Raw genomic sequence first — 22,401 nt, 5'->3', positions numbered from 1 at the left:
CCTTTTCAGTCTCATGTTATAGCGCGTCAAAGATGGAGTCCACCAAGCAAGGAATTCGTCATATTTTACGTTTTTACTACCTGCGAGGTAAAACTGCAACGAAGACGGCCGAAAAAAATCGTGTAGTTTATGGACCCGATACTGTAACGATTCGCACAGCACAGCGTTGGTTTGATCGATTTAGTTCTGGTGTAGTGGCTGCCGAAGATACACCCCGTACTGGTAGGCCAATCGTCGTGGAAACCGATAAAATCGTTGAAATCATCCAAGTAGACCGGCATGTGAGAACTCGCTCGATTGGCCAGGAACTGGATATAGACCCTAAAACCGTTTGGAACCATTTGCAGAAGATTGGATTCCAAAAAAAGCTGGATGTATGAGTGCCACACGAGTTGATGCAAAACAATCTTTTAGACCGAATCAACGCCTGCGATGCACTGCTGAAACGGAACGAACTCGACCCATTTTTGAAGAAGATGGTGACTGGTGATGAAAAGTGGATCACGTACGACAACCTAAAACGAAAAAAGTCGTGGTCGAAGCGCGGTGAGCCGGCCCAAACCATCGCCAAGCCCGGATTGACGGCCAGGAAGGTTTTGCTGTGTGTTTGGTGGGATTGGAAGGGAATCATCCACTATGAGCTGCTCAACTACGGCCAGACCCCTAAACTCGGTTCTCTACTGTGAGCAGCTTGACCGTTTGAAGCAGGCGATTGACCAGAAGCGGCCAGAAATGATCAATAAGAATGGTGTTGTTTTCCACCTGGACAACGCTCGGCCTCAGTGGGGCTGCCATACAAATTAAACACAAATTTCTACATTATTCGGGAATTAATCAAGCAAATGAAACCAAATTAGGCTTATTGAGAACTTAGGGTGCAATAAATGTTTCTATGGTGGTCAAAACTAATCAAGCAAATGAAGCCAAATTTGGTATGTGAAGGTTTTACGGGGCACGAAACGATTGTATAGAGAATGCACTCCTCCCCCCATCTCTAAGGGAGGCTGCCAGACAAACGAAACACAAATTTCTGCATAACTCGAGGTTTTTTGGTATGAGAAATGTTTCTATAATGGTATGACACCTCTCCTGAATGGAGAGGAGTGCCATAAAAATATTACACATATTTCAACCAAAAACATTCCAACCAAACATGACAATTTCGGAAAACTCTGAGGGAAAAAGAGAAAATTTCGGAAAATTAGATTCCCATATGTTCTACAATTACATAGTGACAAGTGCTGTTAGTCCATTTGATGTTTGCGCTAGCGAAATTGATCTTTGTTCGAAACTGGAATTAGATTTTTATGTGATGAAACGCATTCCTATATCTCCTATATCTTCTATCTATACCAAAAAAAAAAGAATCACCGGATGTGTTGATAAGAGCAGAACTCGAGGAAGTAATTGTCCGATTTAGGGCTGTCTTTATTCTATCATATTTTCTGTATAAAACATCTATTCCATGTAACGGAGAAACATGTTATTTGCAAGTGGTTGAAAAATCTTGAACGAGAATTGTGTCTGAAAATAATCTGATATTATAATGATGAGTTTTGGTAGAAGTACCGGGAATTTTATAGTAAAAGGTAAACTCAACGGGGTCGATTAGAAGATCAATCAATGAATAGTTCTGCGATTGGACCCATGAACTTGCTAGTAGTAAGAAAACGAGAATGTTTGAAGGTATTGATACAAAAAACAAATTTTAGGCGGAACGAAGTTTGCCGGGTCAGCTAGTAACCTATCAATAATACCTCCCACTCTTGTCACGCTTGATCTAAAATGCAACAACCTTGAAATGTAGCACAATTTTGCCGGAAACAATCATCCTGTAAACGCCGAGATTCACGAGTCACTTCATGTGTCCATCTCACCCTTAGTGGTGGTCAACTTGACCCGTCATGGTTTTAATAGCACCTCTTCATACCTTTTTTAATTTATCATATAACATTATGAAATAAAAAGAAAAACTATTGGAAGTCAACGTGATTCCGGAAAACATCCTAAAGATCGATGCTGACATAATGAAATGCCCTTTTTGGATGCATTGTGTTTAGTTGTACTCTATGCTTAGGATGGCCGTCTTACTCCGTCCTCCCCTATATGAATCTCATTACTTTTAAGTTCCTATTTTATACCCGAGTCGATAACAGAAGAGGACGCACTTCAAATCTCATCTAATGGCATCTATTGTTGCGCTATTCGATTTATGGAACATAGCATTTCAAGTCTCAATGTTTCAAATAGTTTGAGAACGATAAGCAACTGCGTCTGCAAATAAGTTAAACCATTTAATTAATTTGATGTACAAGCACTCTTTCTATTTATTGGGCATCGAAAAAAAAAATTATAAACAACATAGAGTTCGGCTACCTGTAATACTAAATAGGCTTGTATATCAATTTCGGCTGGAAGTCGACAGTGGCCAATGGTATTCATTGCTCTCGCTTCTACGTTCGCTTGGTTGCGATAACGCCAGTTAATTTCGTTCTGATCATGTTCAATTAATTAGCGTGTATTGTAATAAGCACTCTAAGCCCGGATAAGAAATCCAGCGAGTGCGTGGCGATTTTCCCACAGTTTAATCGCAGCAATATGAATGTTGTTGAGCTCAGTCTATTGTAATATAATTTAAATGACACTTTTTTTCTAAGTGCGAACACTGGCTCTATACGTTCAACAAGAAAATGAACAGAAAAAAGGTTTGTGTTATGCGCCGATAATGCTATTGTACCTTCTCCCTTCTTTTTCAGATAATTTCCTCCGTCTCGCTTGATCATTTCTGATTTCTTAGTTATTGAAGAACATCCGTCACATTCGCATCAAATTGCTATAATATTCGGTATTCTTAACGATGAAAAAGTACCATAGAATGATAACAGCAGTAACAAAATTCCACAAAGCGTTTTGTACAAATAAACTGATAATTTGATGTTGTTCCTAGAATATGTGGTGTGGAATATAAGAAAGTATATAAGAAAGAACTAAACATGATAAAATTCTCTACATAAAAAAAGTTTATTGAAATATATAATAAACTAGTTCATCTTCTCGCCAGTGAAATGAGTAATTCATTTGTACTTTTCAACAAGATATCCATTTTAAACTTTATATCATCCATGCTCATGCGGGTTGTAATACGAAAACTTCTCAAAATATGCGCTACTACTATTTTCATGCTGTTCATCGCATAACGATGCCCTAAAAAATACACCGACATGTTAAAACAAAACATTGTTTTCCAGGAAAGCTCGCACTTACCAATGCAGTTCCTCGAACCCGCACTGAACGGGATGAACGCGAAAGGACTTCTGTGTGCGCACTGTTCTTTCGAAAAGTTCTCCGGATTAAAGCTGTCCGCATCGGGGCCCCAGATATCCTTCCGCCGGTGAAGGTTGTATATGCTTATAATGAAGGCTGTCCCTTTCGGAATCGTCATTCCGTCGAGTTCGAAATCCGCGTACGCTTCCCGCATGATGTGGGGAGCGATGGGAAAAAGGCGAAGCGACTCTTTAATGAACATTTCCATGTATTCGAGTTGCTTCAGCGTTTCTGCTGTGGGTGGTGCATCATCTTCAGGGAAGACTCGCACCATTTCCTGATAGACGCGTTCCTGCATGTCGGGGTGCATGGCGAGCATTTGGCAGATGTATATAAGCTCGGTCCCACTAGTGTCGGTACCCTGTAAACGAATAATATTTCTATAATTCTTATAGAAAGTAAATATGATCACAGTCACTTCTCATACCGCTGCTATCATTGTGTATATGTTATGCAGAATTTCATCCCGTTCAAATGTTCTACCGTCTATGGATTCCAGAAGTTGGTCCATGAAAATTTTCGGTTTTCGATAATAATCTTCTTCGCGGGATTCACTGGAATTTTCGACTTTGAGCGCGATAGCATCATCGAGAATCTGAAGGCAAAATAACTCGATATCAAAATCCAAGTTAAAATACTGTGTGATTCCGTAATACCCGTTGTCCGACTTTGTAAGCTTCCCTCCGTAGGGATTCTTCCTGTTTTGAAGTGGGCGTCAGATTGTAGAGTACTTCCCAGTACAAATGAGGACTCATTATTCTCCTTGTTATCAACTCGCAAAACCTGGATTGAGACAAAACACAAAACTAGTACTCCTATTGCTTGTCCTTGAGTCACACAATCTCACTTCACCATATATTGTGATAATTTTTCCGCACCACTATGGTTATTGATATCCGCCCCGATCGTGGTTGCACACACCATCTCCAAAGTACAACGCATAATGTATTCAGTAATGTTGAATTCCTCACACTCTCCAACCGAGCCCAGCCTCCCGACGAGACGAACTGCGCATTCATTCATTATAGGTAGAAAGCCTTGCAAAATCCTTTGATTGAAAGTGATGTTAAGGCTTTTCCTCTGAGTCTTCCAGATGTCATCTGCAAACAAATTCTAGCTGAGAATTATTTTCACGACCCGCGAGTGAGCTCTAAACTGACACCTTGAGGCGAAAACACCGTGATACAGTTTGAAAAAAGAGTACTGGAAAGTTCTCTCATGGCAGTTTGGATTTGTCAAAATTTTATTAACCACATCCGGATGGCAACTACAGAGCACTGGAATCATCCCAAGCCACAGTTTGAACAGTCTCGCGGAATTGGAAAGAGCTCCGACCAAGTTCTCGAAACGTTGCTCGTTGTTTTTCAGTACAAACAGCGTTCCATTTCCTATGACTGGATAGTACGGCTTGACCGTTGGTAAGGTCTTCCCGAAGGACATTTTCACCTGTATCCGGATGTACAAAAACACGGAAAGCAACGTAAGCACTGATAGTGTTAAAAACAACAACATGGCGCCTTTAATGTGTGACCCGTTCAAAAATTTCTAATCAACTGCGGCCGTTTCAAATATCTTTATGCTTTTATATGCAAAACTAGAGTATTTCCGTTCAATGAAAGTAGATGAGGCGTGCGTTCCATTCAAGCCTAGTTCAATTTCGATAATTCTAGCTGATGATGAAGTTTAATAGCAAATTGGTTTGTCGATTCAGAATAATTTTTTTTCCCACTGCGTAAACCTCTTTGAATAGTGGGAAAATTCTCAACCTTTATCTCGTAATCATTCTAACACTTGTGATGGAAACACTAAACGTTTTCACTTGATTGGGATCAGAACGGTGCTCATGATTTCGCAATTAGGTAGAGATAATGGTTTGTGCATGGTTGAAAGTAGATTGAGTATATCTTTCTAGCTGTAGAGGCGAATGAACTGCAAAGTTTAAAGCCTCTCAAAAACAAAGAATGGAATGGAATTTCTAGCTGATGGGCAATCAGCTAGAAAGTTTTCCCGCGAGTCACAGCGTGAGAGCGAATTTAGATATTCATGTACTACACTCTGTCCAACTTCTATAAGACCACCCAAATTCTATTTCGTTGCAACACAAACAGTTAGAATTTCATCAAGATACATTCATACATTTTTGAATGCTTAGAATAGAGTATATTTAACGTCAATTTCGTTCAAAAAAATTGTTTGTTTATTTATTGCACTTGAATATAATAATTTCAGCTGTCCAGTTTCTATAAGACCACTTCAAAATTCATAAGAAATATCAATGAAAAACTCAAAACGATCGGCTGATATACATGTCAATAATTGGCAAGCTCACCATTTCGGCTAAAAACATGGAAAATTCGTGTTGGAATACTATTTACCAAATGCTGCTGAACGATTTTCTCGATATTTTTTCCATGTTTCCAAAAATGCGACTTTGAGCTCTTCAATCGCGTACAAGGATCCCCTTAACATTGTCAACGGGATTCAAGTCTGGAGAGCGACCCATCCAGTCCAAAAAATTAGGTTTTTGGTCCTTTATTCATTCTTTAGTTTCCTTGCTGATATGAATATGTGACGATATCTAGAGAGGATTCCAGTACATGTAATCCTTGAACGATGTGAAAGCTATCTTGAGCTTTCTGGTTGCACAGAACCATGCATGAGCCTCCACCAAAATTGCTGGTTGAAAAATACTGTTCCTTCTTCCGCAAATCACGCCAATACCTCTTGAAACCATCAGGACCATCCTAATTGAACTTTTGACGTAGGATTACGTCTTTCGGGAACATATTGGGGTACAAATTGAAAATCGAAAATCGAGCAAATCGTGACAATTGACCAATTTCAAACGCTTATTGAAATTTTTGCGTCAATCCATTTCGGTACTTCATAACAATTTTTTATATTGAAGAAAACAATATATGTCATGAAACTAACTACCGTACAATTGAAAAATCTCAATCCTAACGGAAATACCCGCTTCTGATTGGTCGAATTCACGACACATGCGGCGGATCCCTAACAAAGACATCATAACAAGCTGCCTGGGGAAACTGTCATTGCAAATACATGAAAGTAGAGGGAACTTCTGTTCCTACCGAAATGTGTTCTCTAACAGAGACATCAAAACCATGCTGCATGGGGGAAATCGGCATTGCAAATACATGGAAGTAGGGGGAACTTTTGTTCCTACCGAAATGGGTTCCCTAATAGAGGGGTCAAAACCAAGGTACCCGGGGGAAATCGGCATTTCAAATATATGCAAGTCGGGGGCATTTTTATATTGCAAGTAATAATAAAATTTAAATTTGGAACTTTAATGTTGGTTGCTTCGTGAAATTTCATATCAATGACCGATCGTGTATTGTGAAAAATTTAGCACAAGTGTAAGTGTAAAATTGTATATGGTAAAAATGAATTGAAATATGAAACGATTCATTTCAATTTTTATTTTATAGCAAAATGCAAAATAGCAAAATGCATTCTTTGGAAACATTCTTTATCACAACATACCATGTAGGGTAACACGGGGGTGAGTTGGACATATGGGGTGATTTGGACCACTCCTTTTTCTCGAAAAGTACGGCTCAACTTGGATTTCTTCTATTATTGAACCGTATGTAACTAACGTAAAAAAACTTTGATAAAATTCGACAGGTGGAAGGAATCGGTAGCATGAACACAACAAGCACTTTGATTTTCAAAAAATGTGAGTTTTCCGATCGTGGTTTTAAGGTTTTACCGCTGATTAAACAAACTTTTCGTGTATTGTGCAGTGAAGTTCTGTTCGTCTACAGAAGAGGAACAATTTGATGCAGCGAAACTGTGAGTTTGATAACAATAAATGAAATTAATTGCATTTTAATTTTTGCATGTTGTGTGGGGTGATTTGAGGTTTTTCTTTCGTCTCATTGATTCCAGATGCCGCTGAATTACAAAAAGAGAATAAGCAGACAACGTTGGAAGAAGAAGGAGCTTTGTAGAGCAACTCAGGCCATCAAGAACGGATTTTTTTTGACCAACAACGAAAGTGTTTGAAAATGCTCGAACAACAGTAAAAAGATTCATGCAGAATTCTAAATGGGGTCAATCCAATTTTTGTTGTCTGGAATCATGTCAAGACACCTGGTATTGATCCCAAAACACTGTTACTGATTGTAACATTATCCCAAAATACTTTACATAAACACAAGTATGTTTTTTTTCGCTGAAACACACACAGGACCAAATCACCCAACAGATGGTCCAAATCACCCCGCATCAAATTTTAATGTCCAAAAATCATCTCTTTTATTTTATGATATATTTGGTAGTTTGTAGCTTGATATAATGATTAAACATTATTGATTGAGAGAAAATAAGTGTAGCTCAGTATACAATGTGACATTTTTGATTCAGACCGTATTGGTTTGGAAATATTAGGCGATTTCCTTAGGTGGTCCAAATTCCCCCCTTTTCCCCTACCACAGTCGATTCATGTTAGCTTTGGCAAAATTCTACTACTTGATTGGATCGTCCAATCCGACGAGAAATTTCTCTGATACAAATATTTTCTTGGTGAAATGCATCGATTCATCCTTCTTTTCTCTCCGTGAGCACTTTTCCCTTCGGTATTTTCCAGATTTATTGATCAAAACAACTAAAACATAAGGGAAAAGGGTAACTGGTCTTGACTGGAAACTTGACACTTGGAAAATACAAAACCTTTGGTTTAAGCTCAGCGCTTGCACGCACAAATATGGAAATCATGCATCATGAAAATCATGGTGGTCACCAATACCTACAAACTAGAATATATATTGTAGCAGTGTTTGTTTACAATGACACAAATCAGCATGATCATACCCTGGTCTTATAGAAGTTGGACAGAGTGTAAAATACCGATTCACTTTTCGTATTCTTCCTTCGGTTCGTAATCTCAAGTAAAGTTTCTTTTCCTGAAAACCGCTGTCCCAGTTACAAGATTACTCCAACGGAATACCTTTCTAATGATCAAATCAATTTAATATCTAGCACATCTTTACTGACTTAATGAATTCTCATAAACAATGGAGAATATTGAAAGGACAAGACAATACTGTAATTGTCACTAAAATATTGTCGAGTACTCGGAAGAGTTCGTAAAGATATTACGACCGTCACAAATTTTCTACCAGGAAAGGGTGACTAGAATTAAAGTCTTTTTATTTTATAGATATTTTAAACATAAATGATCAATCTGCGATTCGTAGAACGGTAGAACGGATCGGTAGAACGTTTTTTCTTTTAATTCAATCTAGATACAACCAAGATTAGTAAGAGACTGAAGCAGAAACAACGAAAGGACTACTAGCCACCAAGAGTTATGAAGATACAGATGCAAGATCCGTTAGATTTTCACAAATAACATCGAAAAAATAAACCGAAAGCATTCTTCTTATAGGTAAATATACATATAAATATTCATTTATTCAATTGTATACCTTTTTTTACAGTCCACGAAGTAGTCATGGTGAGCGGTGCCATTTCTGAAATCTATGAGCCACATTTTTCGAACAAATCGATAAATAGTATTTCTGGTTTGACCTATGTATTTCTCTTTGGTTACACTCATGAACCACATAAACTATGTAAATGAATCTTACTATACAATTCAACGCTACAGTCACCAAAACACAAATATTTTGGGCACTGTTTGGACCTCTATCATTTCTAGGCAATCTTGATTTTCTAAAACACTACTCAACAAAACTGGGTATTGTAGAGACAATAGTTAGTTGAATATTCCCAGGTATCCCTTATGGTATCATGCCAAAAGATAATCAATCAATAGACCGATAGAGAGAATGCATTGTAGAGTTACGATCTAGCCATCACTCCCCAGTATCCCCTATTATATCATATCATGAGAGAATATGAGAATAGATCGAGAGGGAAAGAGAGCAGTAACAAACGAGCAAGCACCGAGCAGCGCGACTCACGGCACGAGAGCTATTGGGAGAGTTAGTTATCGTTGAACCTTTGTAAAGGCAGTTGGCGTGAGTGATTCTCGACGCGGAACCATGGAGTAATGAATGGACATTCAAAAGAACCAGAGGAAGGTTCTATAATTGGCGCAGTCGGTTCGAAATAAAGTAAATACCGTGAAAAGTTTCAGCTGAGATTAAATCTCATTTTTTTCATTTGTCGCATCGAGAAAGGTGTAGTGAATGGTTTTGTGAGAAACAAATATCGTCATATATGTATCATACATATCAGTGTGAGTCGAAGTTGGAGCGAAACATTTATTTTGAAGGTAAAAAAATGATTCAGGAATGCTTAGGGCGAGGCCGGTTGAGAACCGTAGCGCCGGGGGAGGAAAAGCGAGTCCGACTGCAAGTCAAAGCGCACAAACACTAATGGCGAGGCCGGTTGAAGACCGTAGCGCCGGGAAAAAGAGCGAGTCTGACTATAAGTCGAAGCTCACATTGTAACATTGAGGCGAGGCCGGTTGAGAATCGTAGCGCTGAAGAAAAGAGCGAGTCCGGCTTTAAGTCGAAGTGCACAAATACTAATGGCGAAACCGGTTGGAAACCGTAGCGCCGGGGACAAGAGCGAGTCCGACTATATGTCGAAGCGCATAAATACTAATGGCGAGGCCGGTTGAAGACCGTAGCGCCGAAAAAGAGAGCGAGTCCGACTAAAAGTCGAAGCGCACAAAACTAATGGCGAGGCCGGTTGAAGACCGTAGCGCCGGGGGAGGAAAAGCGAGTCCGACTGCAAGTCGAAGCGCACAAACACTAATGGCGAGGCCGGTTGAAGACCGTAGCGCCGGGGAAAAGAGCGAGTCCGACTATATGTCGAAGCGCACATTGTAACATTGAGGCGAGGCCGGTTGAGAACCGTAGCGCCGAAGGAAAGAGCGAGTCCGTTTTTGAGTGCAAGTGCACAAAAAAAATTAAAGGCGAGGCCGGTTGAGAGCCGTAGCGCCGGGGGGAGGAAAAGCGAGTACGACCATATGTCGAAGCGCATTAACACTGATGGCGAGGCCGGATGCGTACTGTAGTGCCGGAGGAAAATGAGACTAACTATAAGTTAAAGCGCACTAATGATTAAGCTGGTTTGGAATTAAAGCGCTATAGAGAAAAAAATAAACGAAAATAAAACGCACCAATATTGATGACTAGGTTTGGTGAGGTTCTATTAAAAAGCGAGGTCCTCTGAAAATTGTAGAACACCAATAACAATTAAGAAGTTTAGCATGAATATATTATGTAAGGGGGAATCTGTGAAACGGACATACCAAGCCTTACAACTAATGTTTTGATTTGATAAACTAATTGCGTGTGTTTGAATCAGACTAGAATACTTTCTCCCATACGTCACGGCAAATATGGATTAAGAGTGGCCGCAAGAATTCTGATTTATTTCGGGAGTGGGAGGAGTGGTTGAGAACTATTAAACTCATCCTGAAGCTGTAGATGTAGACGAATGAGATGTATACGATTTTTTTATGTTGTACTCGAAATATTCAGTCGATGAAACAAACTGTTGATGTGTCATACAACCAATTTATTCCGAAGATGAAAACGCAAACAGCTTGATGCAATTTTATCGAGAAAGAGAAGGTAATGCGATTGTTCATGTGAAACAAGGGTTAGTAGTAGGGATAGAGATCGCGATAGATGTGGAGCATGGAAACAACGGATGGATTCTTACGATTGTCTCGCACGTAACGAGATAAGGCACTTCTCAAGATAATGTGGAATGACGAGTTAGTAGAGGTTAAATAATCAAACCACATTCGTTCGTATATACATAGGAAGAAACATGGGAAGTGGAATAACTTTATTTCTTAACTTATTTGATTCAATTCCAAATTGAAATACAAATGATGAACGAGGGCTCGTAGAGTCTGTTGAGAGATTACATGTTTCTTGAATATCAATAAATACCGAAAATATTATCATTACTCCATTATGCATTGATAAAATTATGCTAGCAATAGTGAGATGGTTACTTGCAATGATTTGACGTCTTTTCGGTAGAATTTTTAATGGACATAGTTGCTGAGCAGGTATAGACGATATTCATTCGATTGGAACCGCTTCGCACAACAGAAATTTCAATTGCGACTATGCTAATCGAGAACCCATTGAAGTATCAGTGCAATTAAAAATGTTTTTACCCATCCGTGGGTTGGCGGTGCTACAAACGAAAGCATGATGGGTGTATGCGGAGCATCCACCGAGTGGTGGAATTCACCTTGCTTCCACAGTCTTGCAGCCTGTGTATGTAGGGTACACGATACAGCGCATGAAGGATACATTCGTAGCGGCCACCGCGTGGTGGAAGCTAAACGGAGCACAGGCTGACGATACGATAGCGATAGCGCATAATGGGTTACTCCATATGAGCATATGTACGACACAGTGGATGACAGGTTTAGCATTCCGCGCATGATGAGACATCTCTTATGTGTGGAAAGCATTGAGGTAGTGAAAATGCTATTCAGTATGGTGCCAGGCATTTAGGAGGCAATTGGCCATTGAGGGTAAGAACTTTTGAAACAACCTAATATTGATAATCTTCGGATCGAGGCCTGTGAATTACCAACAGCCTAAATTGACTTATAAGAGGATTTCAAATGCTAAGCAGAGGAAACAGAAAGTAGATATCAAAAATTCATAATTGTAGTTATTGAAGATGTCCGCCGAAAAGGATATTCATGATGGTAGTCATACCTAAAGGAAAGAACGATATCAAATATTAACTAGTTATCACAATGGAATACATTGAATAGAAATGTGTGAACACTACGTTTCACACAATTTTCAATAAGCTAAAGAGTGTAGCATCCTCTTGAATGAAAGTGACATTTCGGGAGAATAGGTTGATGTCGAAATGAACGGTGTGTCGACTGGTGTAGAAGGCATTGTTATTAACATAGATGACATAACAGTGACAGAAGTAACCAACGATTTTGAGTGGTAGAGTGATAATGATGTTAAGTTGGAAGAAATACGATCGAGTTAAATCGATGCAAGATTTAACGAGGAGGAATGTTGGTTGGCACAAAATAGCATGATATATATGCGATCAAATGAGTTCAAAAATGTAAGAAATAATGGAGAAGAGAAGGGATTGTAGAGACAATAGTTAGTTGAATATTCCCAGGTATCCCTTATGGTATCATGCCAAAAGATAATCATTCAATAGACCGATAGAGAGAATGCATTGTAGAGTTACGATCTAGCCATCACTCCCCAGTATCCCCTATTATATCATATCATGAGAGAATATGAGAATAGATCGAGAGGGAAAGAGAGCAGTAACAAACGAGCAAGCACCGAGCAGCGCGACTCACGGCACGAGAGCTATTGGGAGAGTTAGTTATCGTTGAACCTTTGTAAAGGCAGTTGGCGTGAGTGATTTTCGACGCGGAACCATGGAGTAATGAATGGACATTCAAAAGAACCAGAGGAAGGTTCTATAGGTATGAATAAATTAAAATTGTGCCTCGTTGATATGTTACTTGCTCGTTTTTGTCGACACATGTTGAGGAGCACAAACGTGGAAACGTTTAGACAATACTTGACATATTGCAATTGTATAACAGTTCATTCAAAAAACATTTAAATTTCTTCATTGTGAAGGATGCGTAGAAATATTTCCTTCCGATTGATGCAAACATCAACATCGTGCACCCGTGGCCGAGTTAGCGTCTCACATTATCATGTCGGGTGTTCGGGTTCGATTCCCGTTCTGGCCGGGGATTTTTCTTCACAGAAATTTCCTTCGACTTGCACTGTGGTCACGCGCATTCTAGATCTTGCCCCTCGGAATACATTCAAGGCGTGTTATTTGGCTTAAGAAATCTCAACTAAGTATTAATAAATGAAGCTAGTTAATGCATACGTTGAGACGGCAAAAGTTCCAAAGGGAACGTTAACGCCATTCAAGAAGATGATGCAAACATCTCTGTGATCTTTCGAGAAATTATATAGTTGTAGGCGTTCGAAATAATTCATAATTTCATAACACTGTTCATTGTTCGCTGTCTAAAGTGACACTGAAATACTGAACTTATTGATTACTTATTGATTGATTAGTAGTTTTTCAGTATTCCTTAGCAAATTTATCAATTGTATTTATTAATTTATATTATTCTATGTATCATCTTTCGTAGAATAGCAACAGAAAATTCGAACCGAAACGGTTGTATAGTTGTGGTTGTGTGACGCGGAACAAATTTTTTACCTTCAGTTTTCTACGGAAGAACATAGCTCTCATCGCTAAATAATACCATCTTCACATCCGGCTTGGAATGCGCTGCACTTTTAACCCGGAAACAATGCTCGAACTCACGACAATTGAATGACCGATGGGAAAAACACCAATAAGCCATTCACGATTCATTAGTTATAGCTACCCTCTTTCCAAAAGACCAAATGAACGTAGAAGTTTTAACACCTACCTAATTCAAAACATCATCGTCATAACAAATAACCAAAAAATCCGAAGACACCCTAAAATCACATGAGCAGTCACAAAAAAAAATATATGAAAATCAGTTCGCCTTTCATTACATAGGATATTATTTAACATCAAAATTTTTAAAATAACTCCACAATAGAAAGTTGAGGGCCCTAGAAAGGCGATGGGTTTGCGTGGCTTTGTAGTAGCAGCTACATATGGTTGATACCTGATTAATTTTTGTTCTCGCGGGAACAATAAACGAGACTTATAAACTCCTTTGTATTACTTGAGGTATTATCCCAAAGTTTCAAAATATTCATTGGAATTGGTTCTGCAACACCTTGTTGCTTCTGAACCTATACCACCGATGTTCAGACAGCATCTACATCCAGCTGTCAACAGTCATTATTCGTGCACTCAATAAATGGAATATACATCCTCAAACACACCTTAAACAATAACCAAAATACACGAATACTTTACTTTATCCCTAACATCCGAAAAAAAAATTCGAAAATTACAGACAGGGGTCCCCCCTTAAATAATAGATCGAGTGCCCGAATTCTTTCAACTAGCAGTTCGTGAAACGGTCAAATTGAAAAGATCATTTGGTGGTTCTGACCATTGGATTGATGGGAATAGCGGATCCATCGGTTGAAGGAGGCCTCGATGTTCAGGAATTGGATCTTGAGAAAGTCCGTTTAGATACAGCTTGCACTGAAGAAATAAAACGTTTCGCAAAATTAAAACATACTGGAATACTAACTAAATAATGGATGTTTCATTTGGAGATGGGATGTAAATCATTTTAGCTTTCAAGTTTAGGAATATTTTACGAACAAATCTTGGTGTGTGTAGATGTATTGGACAAAAATATCGGGAAGAAATTAACAACTTTCTTTTCGTTTTTCCAAAGATTTTGTGGACTAACAAATTTTTTTGCCAACTAAATCAATAGCAAATCCATTTAACTTTATCAACCAACATTCATTGAAAGTCTATATCTCTCTATTGAAAGGTCATACAGTAACTTGTGTAGAACCTTTCAAGATAGAGATATTTTTGTTTGAATGACAAATTACCTCTTCGTGTTCTATAGTGAATAATTCAATAGATAATGGTCGTACCGCAAATGGAAGGGCAGTTTTGAAAACTACACTAAATTCTGTATGAGGATAATTTGTTACTTTGACGAGAAATTTTTTTTTTGAATTTTATGCATTGTTTTCAAAAACGTGACAAAATAAGATTTTTATAATATTGACGTAGGACTACGTCTTTCGGGAACATTTTAATATTTTTTTTGAAAGCTGAGAATTTTTTAACATGATATATCTAGATACCAGACATGCTATTTTCAAACGCTTATTGCTCAGTCATTTCATGGTGGATTGATGAAACTTTTGCATCAATCGATTTCGGCACTCCATAACATTGGTCCAAAAAATAATTTTTCCCCTTTTGTCCAAAAATGATTTTTTTCAAAAATTCATAACATTTGAACTACTGAACCGATAAGGATGATTAACATATTAAATCCAATCCAATAAGCTAGCTTCTTCGAAAAAATATCACACTTGCGTTTAGATTGAATTCTAGTCGCATAGGTCTAGTCTAGTTACATAGGAATATTGAACGAAGGCTTAGAGCATGTTAAATTTGCAAAATAATAACTTAAAAACGAAAAAAATAGCATCTCTGGTATCGAGATATATCATGTAAAAAATTCTCAGCTTTCAAAAAATAAATATTAAAATGTTCCCGAAGGACGTAATGACGTAATTTTTGGACCACCGGTTTTTATATTGAAGAAAATAATATATGTCATGAAACTAACTATCGAACAATTGAAAAATCTCAACCCCTATCTTAACCGAAATACGCTCTTTTGTTTAATCGAAATTACCGAGCTGCCTGGGGGAAATCGATTTGCAAATACATGAAAGTAGGGGGGCTTCTTGTTCCCACCGAAAAGTGTTCCCATATAGTATACATATAGTATAGTATAGGTGTTGTTAGTCCAATTAAAATTCGCTTTGGGTTAAATAAATACTCAGAAAATAAAAATTGTAAAAGAAAATTACCTTTTCCGTTTCAAATATGTTTTTTATACAATAAAGTAACAAGCGTTCACTGATGAGAAAAATTGATAATTGTGTTCGGTTTTGGTAATTATCTTATATTACATTGGCGAGTTTTTTTTCTTTATTTCATCCATACATAACACAGGAGACATCTCGTTTAGAATCACAGAGGGCGGTTTTTATCATATCTCGTTCCACTTCGGCATTTTTTATCTGATACGCACCATCCAACGACTGTTTACCATCCTTCTATCATCATCACTCGGAAACACTGGTGGAGTGAACAAACAATATCGAACAACCAAACGAAACGGCCCGTTTCAGGGCTAATAAATCATTATCAAAGAGTTTACCGATGTAATTTTTCCAACATATCCAAAATCAACAGATAACCTAACGGAATCCTACGTCAACTATGCGGTCGTGTCTCGGACACAACCCTCCTGTGACTTTTTCACAAAATCTGCTGTAATCTTGAAAATATTGTTGTAAGTTCTGATATTTGTTGGCGAATTTTTAGCCGAGTCTATTTCCTAAACCACTATGAACGTTTCATATTGATACGTTTAGCCGTTTTTTCTTGCCGATCGGTCAAAATTTGGAGTTGATTAGAGGTGCACTTTATCGAAAATTGTACCAGAAATACAAAATGCTATGCATACCCACGAATTGAACTCATAAACTTGAAAGTTGAAGCTTTAAAATGATGTACATCCCATCTATATGAGTTGAGTTTTTAACGAAGTTACAACAGAATTGAGATTGTGGGTTCAGTGGTTCAAATGTCATGAATTTAAAAAAAAAGTAATTTTTGGATAAAACGGGAAAAATGATTTTTGAACTACCGGCTACCTTTGAAAAATCATATCTCAAAAACGAAAAAAAATAGCATCTCTGTTATAGAGATATGTTATGTAAAAAGTCCTCAGCTCTCAAAAAAATAAAAATAAAAATAAAGCGCCCTTTAGTCTAAAACCATAAAAACAATAAAAAACTACACAATCAATAATTACGAAAATTAAATCCATTGTTTTTGCAAGTTTGCAATATTGCAATTTTTTTCTGTTTTTAATGATTTTCCTCAAAGAGAAATTATGATAATGGTTCGTCCAAAAAAAATGATCGTTGTTTGTCCGGTTCTAGAAATCACCATTTTTGAATGAAAAAAATCGATTTTTCAAGTAGATGTTGCATTTATCATTGTTTGAGTTTACTGTCATCGTATTGATCCATTCATGATTAAGGCTTTTTTTTCAGAATATTGCCATTTCTTGGGCATTTTAAATGTGTTCACCTCAATATACTCAACACAAAGAAACTTTATTTCTGCTATGCGCGAAGAACACCATAAACAAACTGCAGCGCGCCAAGCGGTTGCCATAGAAATCATGTGGACAAAACAACATTAGCGAATCGGACAACTCATGTTCAGAATTGAGGTCATCTAAATGTGTTAATTACGTGGTTTAGCTATGTAAATCAGATACAAATGGTGTGCAAGCATGATGTTTACAATATTTGTTAGAGTTATAATCCAGAAAAGGTCTGAATACGCACAAAATAATCATCTGGAGATTGATTAAGAGTTAGCTCAAATGAGGGGCGCATTAACTCCAATAGAATGTGGATCTTATAATCCTTTGAAACATGTGAATCCGTAAATGTATGCTATAAAACTAATGTAATTCATGAAAAAGACAATTTTATTGATATATTTTGTTTCGATAATTTTATTCGAAAAAGATTTCACACAACTGTCTTCAGCATACAATCGATATTGAAAGTTCCGTCGTGAAACTTTATAAATATCTTCATATCTACACAATTCGTGTAGAAAAATTGAAGAGTTTTTGTGATTTCGTCGGTGAACATGATACTTAATTGCTTGAGCAGGGTAAGACACGATTCCTTTCTCTTACACATCATACTATTATCAACATCTATCGAGAGAATTTTGAGTATTTCTGAAGGATTACGCTTCTGTTTTCTTTCACAAGAAAAGTGTCCTGTTGTACTACGGGATGTTACTGAAAACCGTTGCTTAAAACTGTGGTTGCTTTCTACCAGAGACATCAGTTGGTGACCTTTCAAACATTTATTCATCTTGTGGGAAGAGACGTTGTATCTGCCACTGATATTGCCGTTAATTTTGATGATTACATTAGGATTTTTATCGGCGTCAAATCGTCTTCAACTCGACCATCCTCAAAGTTCGTCTCAAACCACGATTCAAAAGTTTGGACATAAGTCGGGACTTTATTCGCACCTTCTCCCGACTCATGTCCAATCACTGCTCGTTAGACGCGCTGTTATTTCGTATAAATCTTGTCAGCAATAATCTCTGCGTTTGTGATCAAGATTATCACGACATCGAGCATGTTGTTTGGTCGTGCGAGATGTACTTGTAGCCAGATCGAATTGGAAAAACTCTCTTCGGGACCGAGGGTAACAACCCAATGTGCCGGCGCGGGATGTGTTAGCTCGGTTAGACCTTGATTACGTGTCCCAAATCTATCTTTTCCTCAAAACTATCGATCTCCGTGTTTAATCATCAGCATTGTCCAAACCTGCTTATGTCCCTTCCTCTCCCAAATTTGTATTGTCACCCCACAAACCTCGAGCCGTCCGTGAGAAATCGGTTCCCCATCCTATTTACCGTAGAATAATCAAAAATTGTAAATATGCATTAGAACAAAAATGTAGGCTCCTTTAACCTTATGTAACTGAGACTGTACAAATAAAAGATTTGTTAAAAAAAAACCCTAACCGTATGCGTGATAATGTTTGCACCACGTTCAAATTCCCATTTCCTTAGTTAGATTTCCTTAGTTTGGCAGTTGCATCATGACGAAGTGGCAGCGTATTCGTGATTTGCCCCACGCGAAAATACCATGAGAGAGTCCCGGTGAACCGTGAAAAGGGTCTTAGACCAAGGAAAGAAAGGACAACTATCCTCGAAGGTGGCCACAGGTCGTCCGAAGTCAGCTCGGGTAATCGTCAGTGCGTCCAATGAGGATCATGGTGGAGGAACATAAGATAAGCGACTTCACTACACGGAAGATTGCGTTGCTAATTGTAGGGCACGGAAAAAAACTCACATGATTACTAACCGCATCCGGGAGTTCAAGTCGGGTGAGTTAAACTTCCTCAAGCGAAAAAATTCGGTAATTCTGTCCACCGACGAGAGTAAGTTTACCGTCGATCCCGTATAAAACTCCACAACCGATCGCCATATAAGTTCTGTCCCGGTAAAAGATGTGGCCGACAAGCATAAAAACATATATCTGCCCAAACACTCTGCTAGTGTATGGTGTTTGAATTGGTTGCGCTTCCGATTTCAAAAAAAAAACGTGGTGTTCATTTCAGAAGGTGCCAAAGTAAACACGGAGGTCTACATCGAGATTTTAAGTAAGTATATTCTTCCGTGGATCAAAGAAGAGTACGGCGCGAAGCCAAATGTTGTATTTCAACAAGATGGGCTCCGTTCCACACCTCGGACCGCACTCAGCAGTTGTTGCAGGAACATCTGCCGTTCTGGGCCAAGGATATGTGGCCACCATCCAGCCCCGATCTTGATCTACCGAATTACTCCGTATGGCGCGTCATAACCCCACCCGAGTACAGAAAGCCTCAGACAAACATTAACCCGTACCAGGAGATAAATGGACCCAGGCCACATTATTGGGACCTGCTGTTCGTTCTGGAAACCTGTGTAATTACAGCAAGTGGAAACTCGTCTGATGATTAACATAGTTCAACACTCTAAAAACGTCAACTTTTAAATAAATAAAAAACATCGAAACCGAAATTTTTGAGAATTTTATTAATTTTTACATTGCTCAATGGTGCAAACATTATCATGCATGCGGTATACACTTCGAATTCAAATTCCGTTCTGCCCTACACTGGCATACGCATACGAGCTTGCCACCCTTTGCATTCAGAGGCGTGTTATTTGGCATAAATATCTCAATAAAGTACCATCTAAAACTGACGCAAGTAATTTACTATTAAGTTGAGATGGCAAAGTTCCTCTAGAAGCGCTAGTGCCGAAGATTTTATAACGATTTTAGTGACATGTGTAATAAATCCATTACTTCGCTGTTTTTCTCATCCCGTGAAAAGGTGAATAAAAAGTACCTTTCCAACATAACGGATTCCAGCAAGCGACGCATTAGGTTCTTCCCAGCACGTCAGTGCTAATGAAACTGTTAGCTAGTGTAGATCGTGGACGCAATAAGTGCTGCAATGATAATTGTGCTGACATTTGTACTCTTGATCCTGTTATGGATTATCAAAACGTACACAAAGGATCAATCATTTTTTGCTGCTATTCCTGGTCCAAAACGATACCCTTTGATCGGAAATTGGTGTACATTTATTGGAAAATCACCATCCGAACAATTCGAATTGATGTGTAAACATTTTACTTACTTCCCGACTTACTTCAAATACGAAATTGGACTGAAGAAAATACTGTGCGTTTCTGATCCGGTTATGATTCAGCAGGTTCTCAACAGCCAAGATTGTCAGAACAAACCGTACATTTATAAATTTTTGGACGTCGATTATGGACTTATTTCCGCTCCCTGTAAATATTTTTTGCCCACTTTTTTTTCAAATTCTGACTAAAGGTCACATCACTTATGTTGTAGATTCCGACTGGAAGTTATATCGAAAAATGCTCAATCCTGCCTTTAATTTGAACATTCTTATGAGTTTTATACCTATTTTCGAAGAATGTTCGAAAACCTTGGTGGACAGTTTGTTGTCGCATAACGCAGGCCCTGAGTTTGATGTGTTTCACCATGCATCCAGATGTACACTGGAAATGATTTGCAGAAGCTCGTTAGGAAGTGACGTCGCAGCGGATCCACAAACGATGAAGTTTTGTTCCTATTTGGAAGAACTATTCACACTATTAGGAGAAAGGTGGCTCAATCCATTGATTCATAGTGACTGGATGTACCGACTGACCGCGGCCTACTGGAGAGAAAGAAAATCAAGGAGCAATATGGAGGATATAATCGAACCGGTAAATTGGAGAAGAGCCTACAATAATCGGTGGAGGTAATCGGGTAGGATTGGTGGAAACACTTCATTTGAAAAGCTTTATTTGGTGGGTTCTTGGACGATGACAGAAAAATGATTTTTTTTTGTAGTATTTTAGGTAATTTTTATTCGATTTCTAAATTGACAACGAAATAAATTTGAAGAAATCATTTTATTACTCATCATTTTATATGCTTTGAAATGTTTAAATTCCAAGGTAATACAACAAAAGATGAAGATTTCAAAGCAACGCAAAAACACGAACAATCCGGAGGACGAGGATACAGTTGTCCGAAAGCCGATGATATTTATAGATCAACTGCTGAATATGGAACGAAATGGTCAACAGATATCTCTCACTGAAATTCAAAATCATATCTACACGCTAATAGTTGCGGTAAGTAACGGACCAGATCACAAGACTAGTTATATTAATCATACCTTAATTCAACAGGGTAATGAAACGTCAGCGCTACAAACTTCCTACGTCCTGCTAATGCTTGCTATATTCCCCAGCATCCAACAAAAAGTGCTGAAGGAAATCGAAGATGTATATGCGGGACAACCGACGCTAACTTATGAAAGTTTACGCAATCAACAGTATCTTGATTTGGTGATCAAGGAAACTATGCGATTGTTTCCTGTTGCTCCTATCGTCGGGCGCGAAACGATCCAACCGGGTCGGATCGGGAACCTTTCAATACCAGCCGGTGTCACCATTTTTATGAACTTCTACACTCTTCACCGACGCCATGACATCTGGGGTCCGGATGCCGATCGTTTCGACCCGGAAAGGTTCCGTGAGGGGAACTTCAGCGCGAAGCAATCGGCTTGCTATTTTCCCTTCGGTGGTGGACCAAGAAATTGTATCGGAAACCGGTACGGGATGCTATCGATGAAAGCAATGGTGACCCACGTTATTTGGAGGTACAAACTAACGTCCCAATTGAAGCTGGAGAAGCTTTGTTTGTCGATCGTTATTACGTTGAAGATTATGGGGGGTCATATGATTAGTCTAGTGGAAAGAAGTGAGCACAATCAATAGCAAAAATTGTTGGAATATGTCATTATGTTTTAATAAAATGTATGTTTAATTTTTTAATCAACTACATACACAAATTGTGAGGTCATTACCTTTTCTTGATTGGAGTGATCTAGAACTCAAATGGACTTCTTTTATTGATAGTAGATACCTTTCCACCATTTGTGGCCGTAAACTTCGGAGGTGAGCCTTGTTTGCACTATATTATGCGCCATGAACCTAACCAACAAAAAGTTAACTAATGAACTAGTACCTACATATAGAGGCAGCGTAGTTTCTGCTGGTGTCGCATAGAAATTGCTCATGGCCACTGTATTAGACGGAGGTTTGACCTATCATATGGTCTACTCTGGTGTGAGCACCATCATCTAAGAAAGTGAGGCCAAGATTATTGGCTGGCACAATCACTGCCAAATCTCTGTGGTTTGAGTTGTTTGATCCCCAGAGGGGAACGTGCGCATTCAA

The 22,401-nt window shown here is 38.4% G+C and overlaps 2 protein-coding genes across 3 annotated transcripts in view; one reads left to right on the top strand and one right to left on the bottom strand.

Annotated features, from left to right (window-relative positions):
* The window catches only part of LOC129774057 (uncharacterized), a 46,730-nt gene extending 24,776 nt beyond the window's left edge, over nt 1–21,954 (top strand). The window contains exons 8-12 of the mRNA XM_055777754.1: nt 19,354–19,554; nt 20,067–20,433; nt 20,498–20,877; nt 21,112–21,291; nt 21,349–21,954. Of these exons, the coding sequence (XP_055633729.1) occupies nt 19,354–19,554; nt 20,067–20,433; nt 20,498–20,877; nt 21,112–21,291; nt 21,349–21,939 (1,719 nt within the window). The 3' untranslated portion in view covers nt 21,940–21,954. The remainder of the gene's footprint in view (nt 1–19,353; nt 19,555–20,066; nt 20,434–20,497; nt 20,878–21,111; nt 21,292–21,348) is intronic.
* On the bottom strand, nt 3,011–4,864 carry LOC129778017 (cytochrome P450 4c21-like). Of its 2 annotated transcripts, none has more exons than XM_055784650.1 (6): nt 4,485–4,864; nt 4,172–4,424; nt 3,981–4,107; nt 3,752–3,919; nt 3,265–3,685; nt 3,011–3,204 (listed from the first exon to the last, which is right to left on the bottom strand). In XM_055784650.1, exons 1-6 carry the CDS (start codon nt 4,834–4,836, stop codon nt 3,047–3,049), a joined length of 1,479 nt encoding a protein of 492 aa, XP_055640625.1. In that variant the 5' UTR covers nt 4,837–4,864; the 3' UTR covers nt 3,011–3,046. The 2 variants fall into 2 exon arrangements, with proteins under 2 accessions (XP_055640625.1, XP_055640626.1); XM_055784651.1 differs by having other exon boundaries at nt 4,172–4,437; nt 4,487–4,578.
* Nucleotides 21,955–22,401: the final 447 nt, after the last annotated feature.

The sequence above is a fragment of the Toxorhynchites rutilus genome, chromosome 3 (genome assembly GCF_029784135.1).
Source record: "Toxorhynchites rutilus septentrionalis strain SRP chromosome 3, ASM2978413v1, whole genome shotgun sequence".
Taxonomy (NCBI): domain Eukaryota; kingdom Metazoa; phylum Arthropoda; class Insecta; order Diptera; family Culicidae; genus Toxorhynchites; species Toxorhynchites rutilus.
This window is presented reverse-complemented; position numbering and strand designations above follow the sequence as displayed.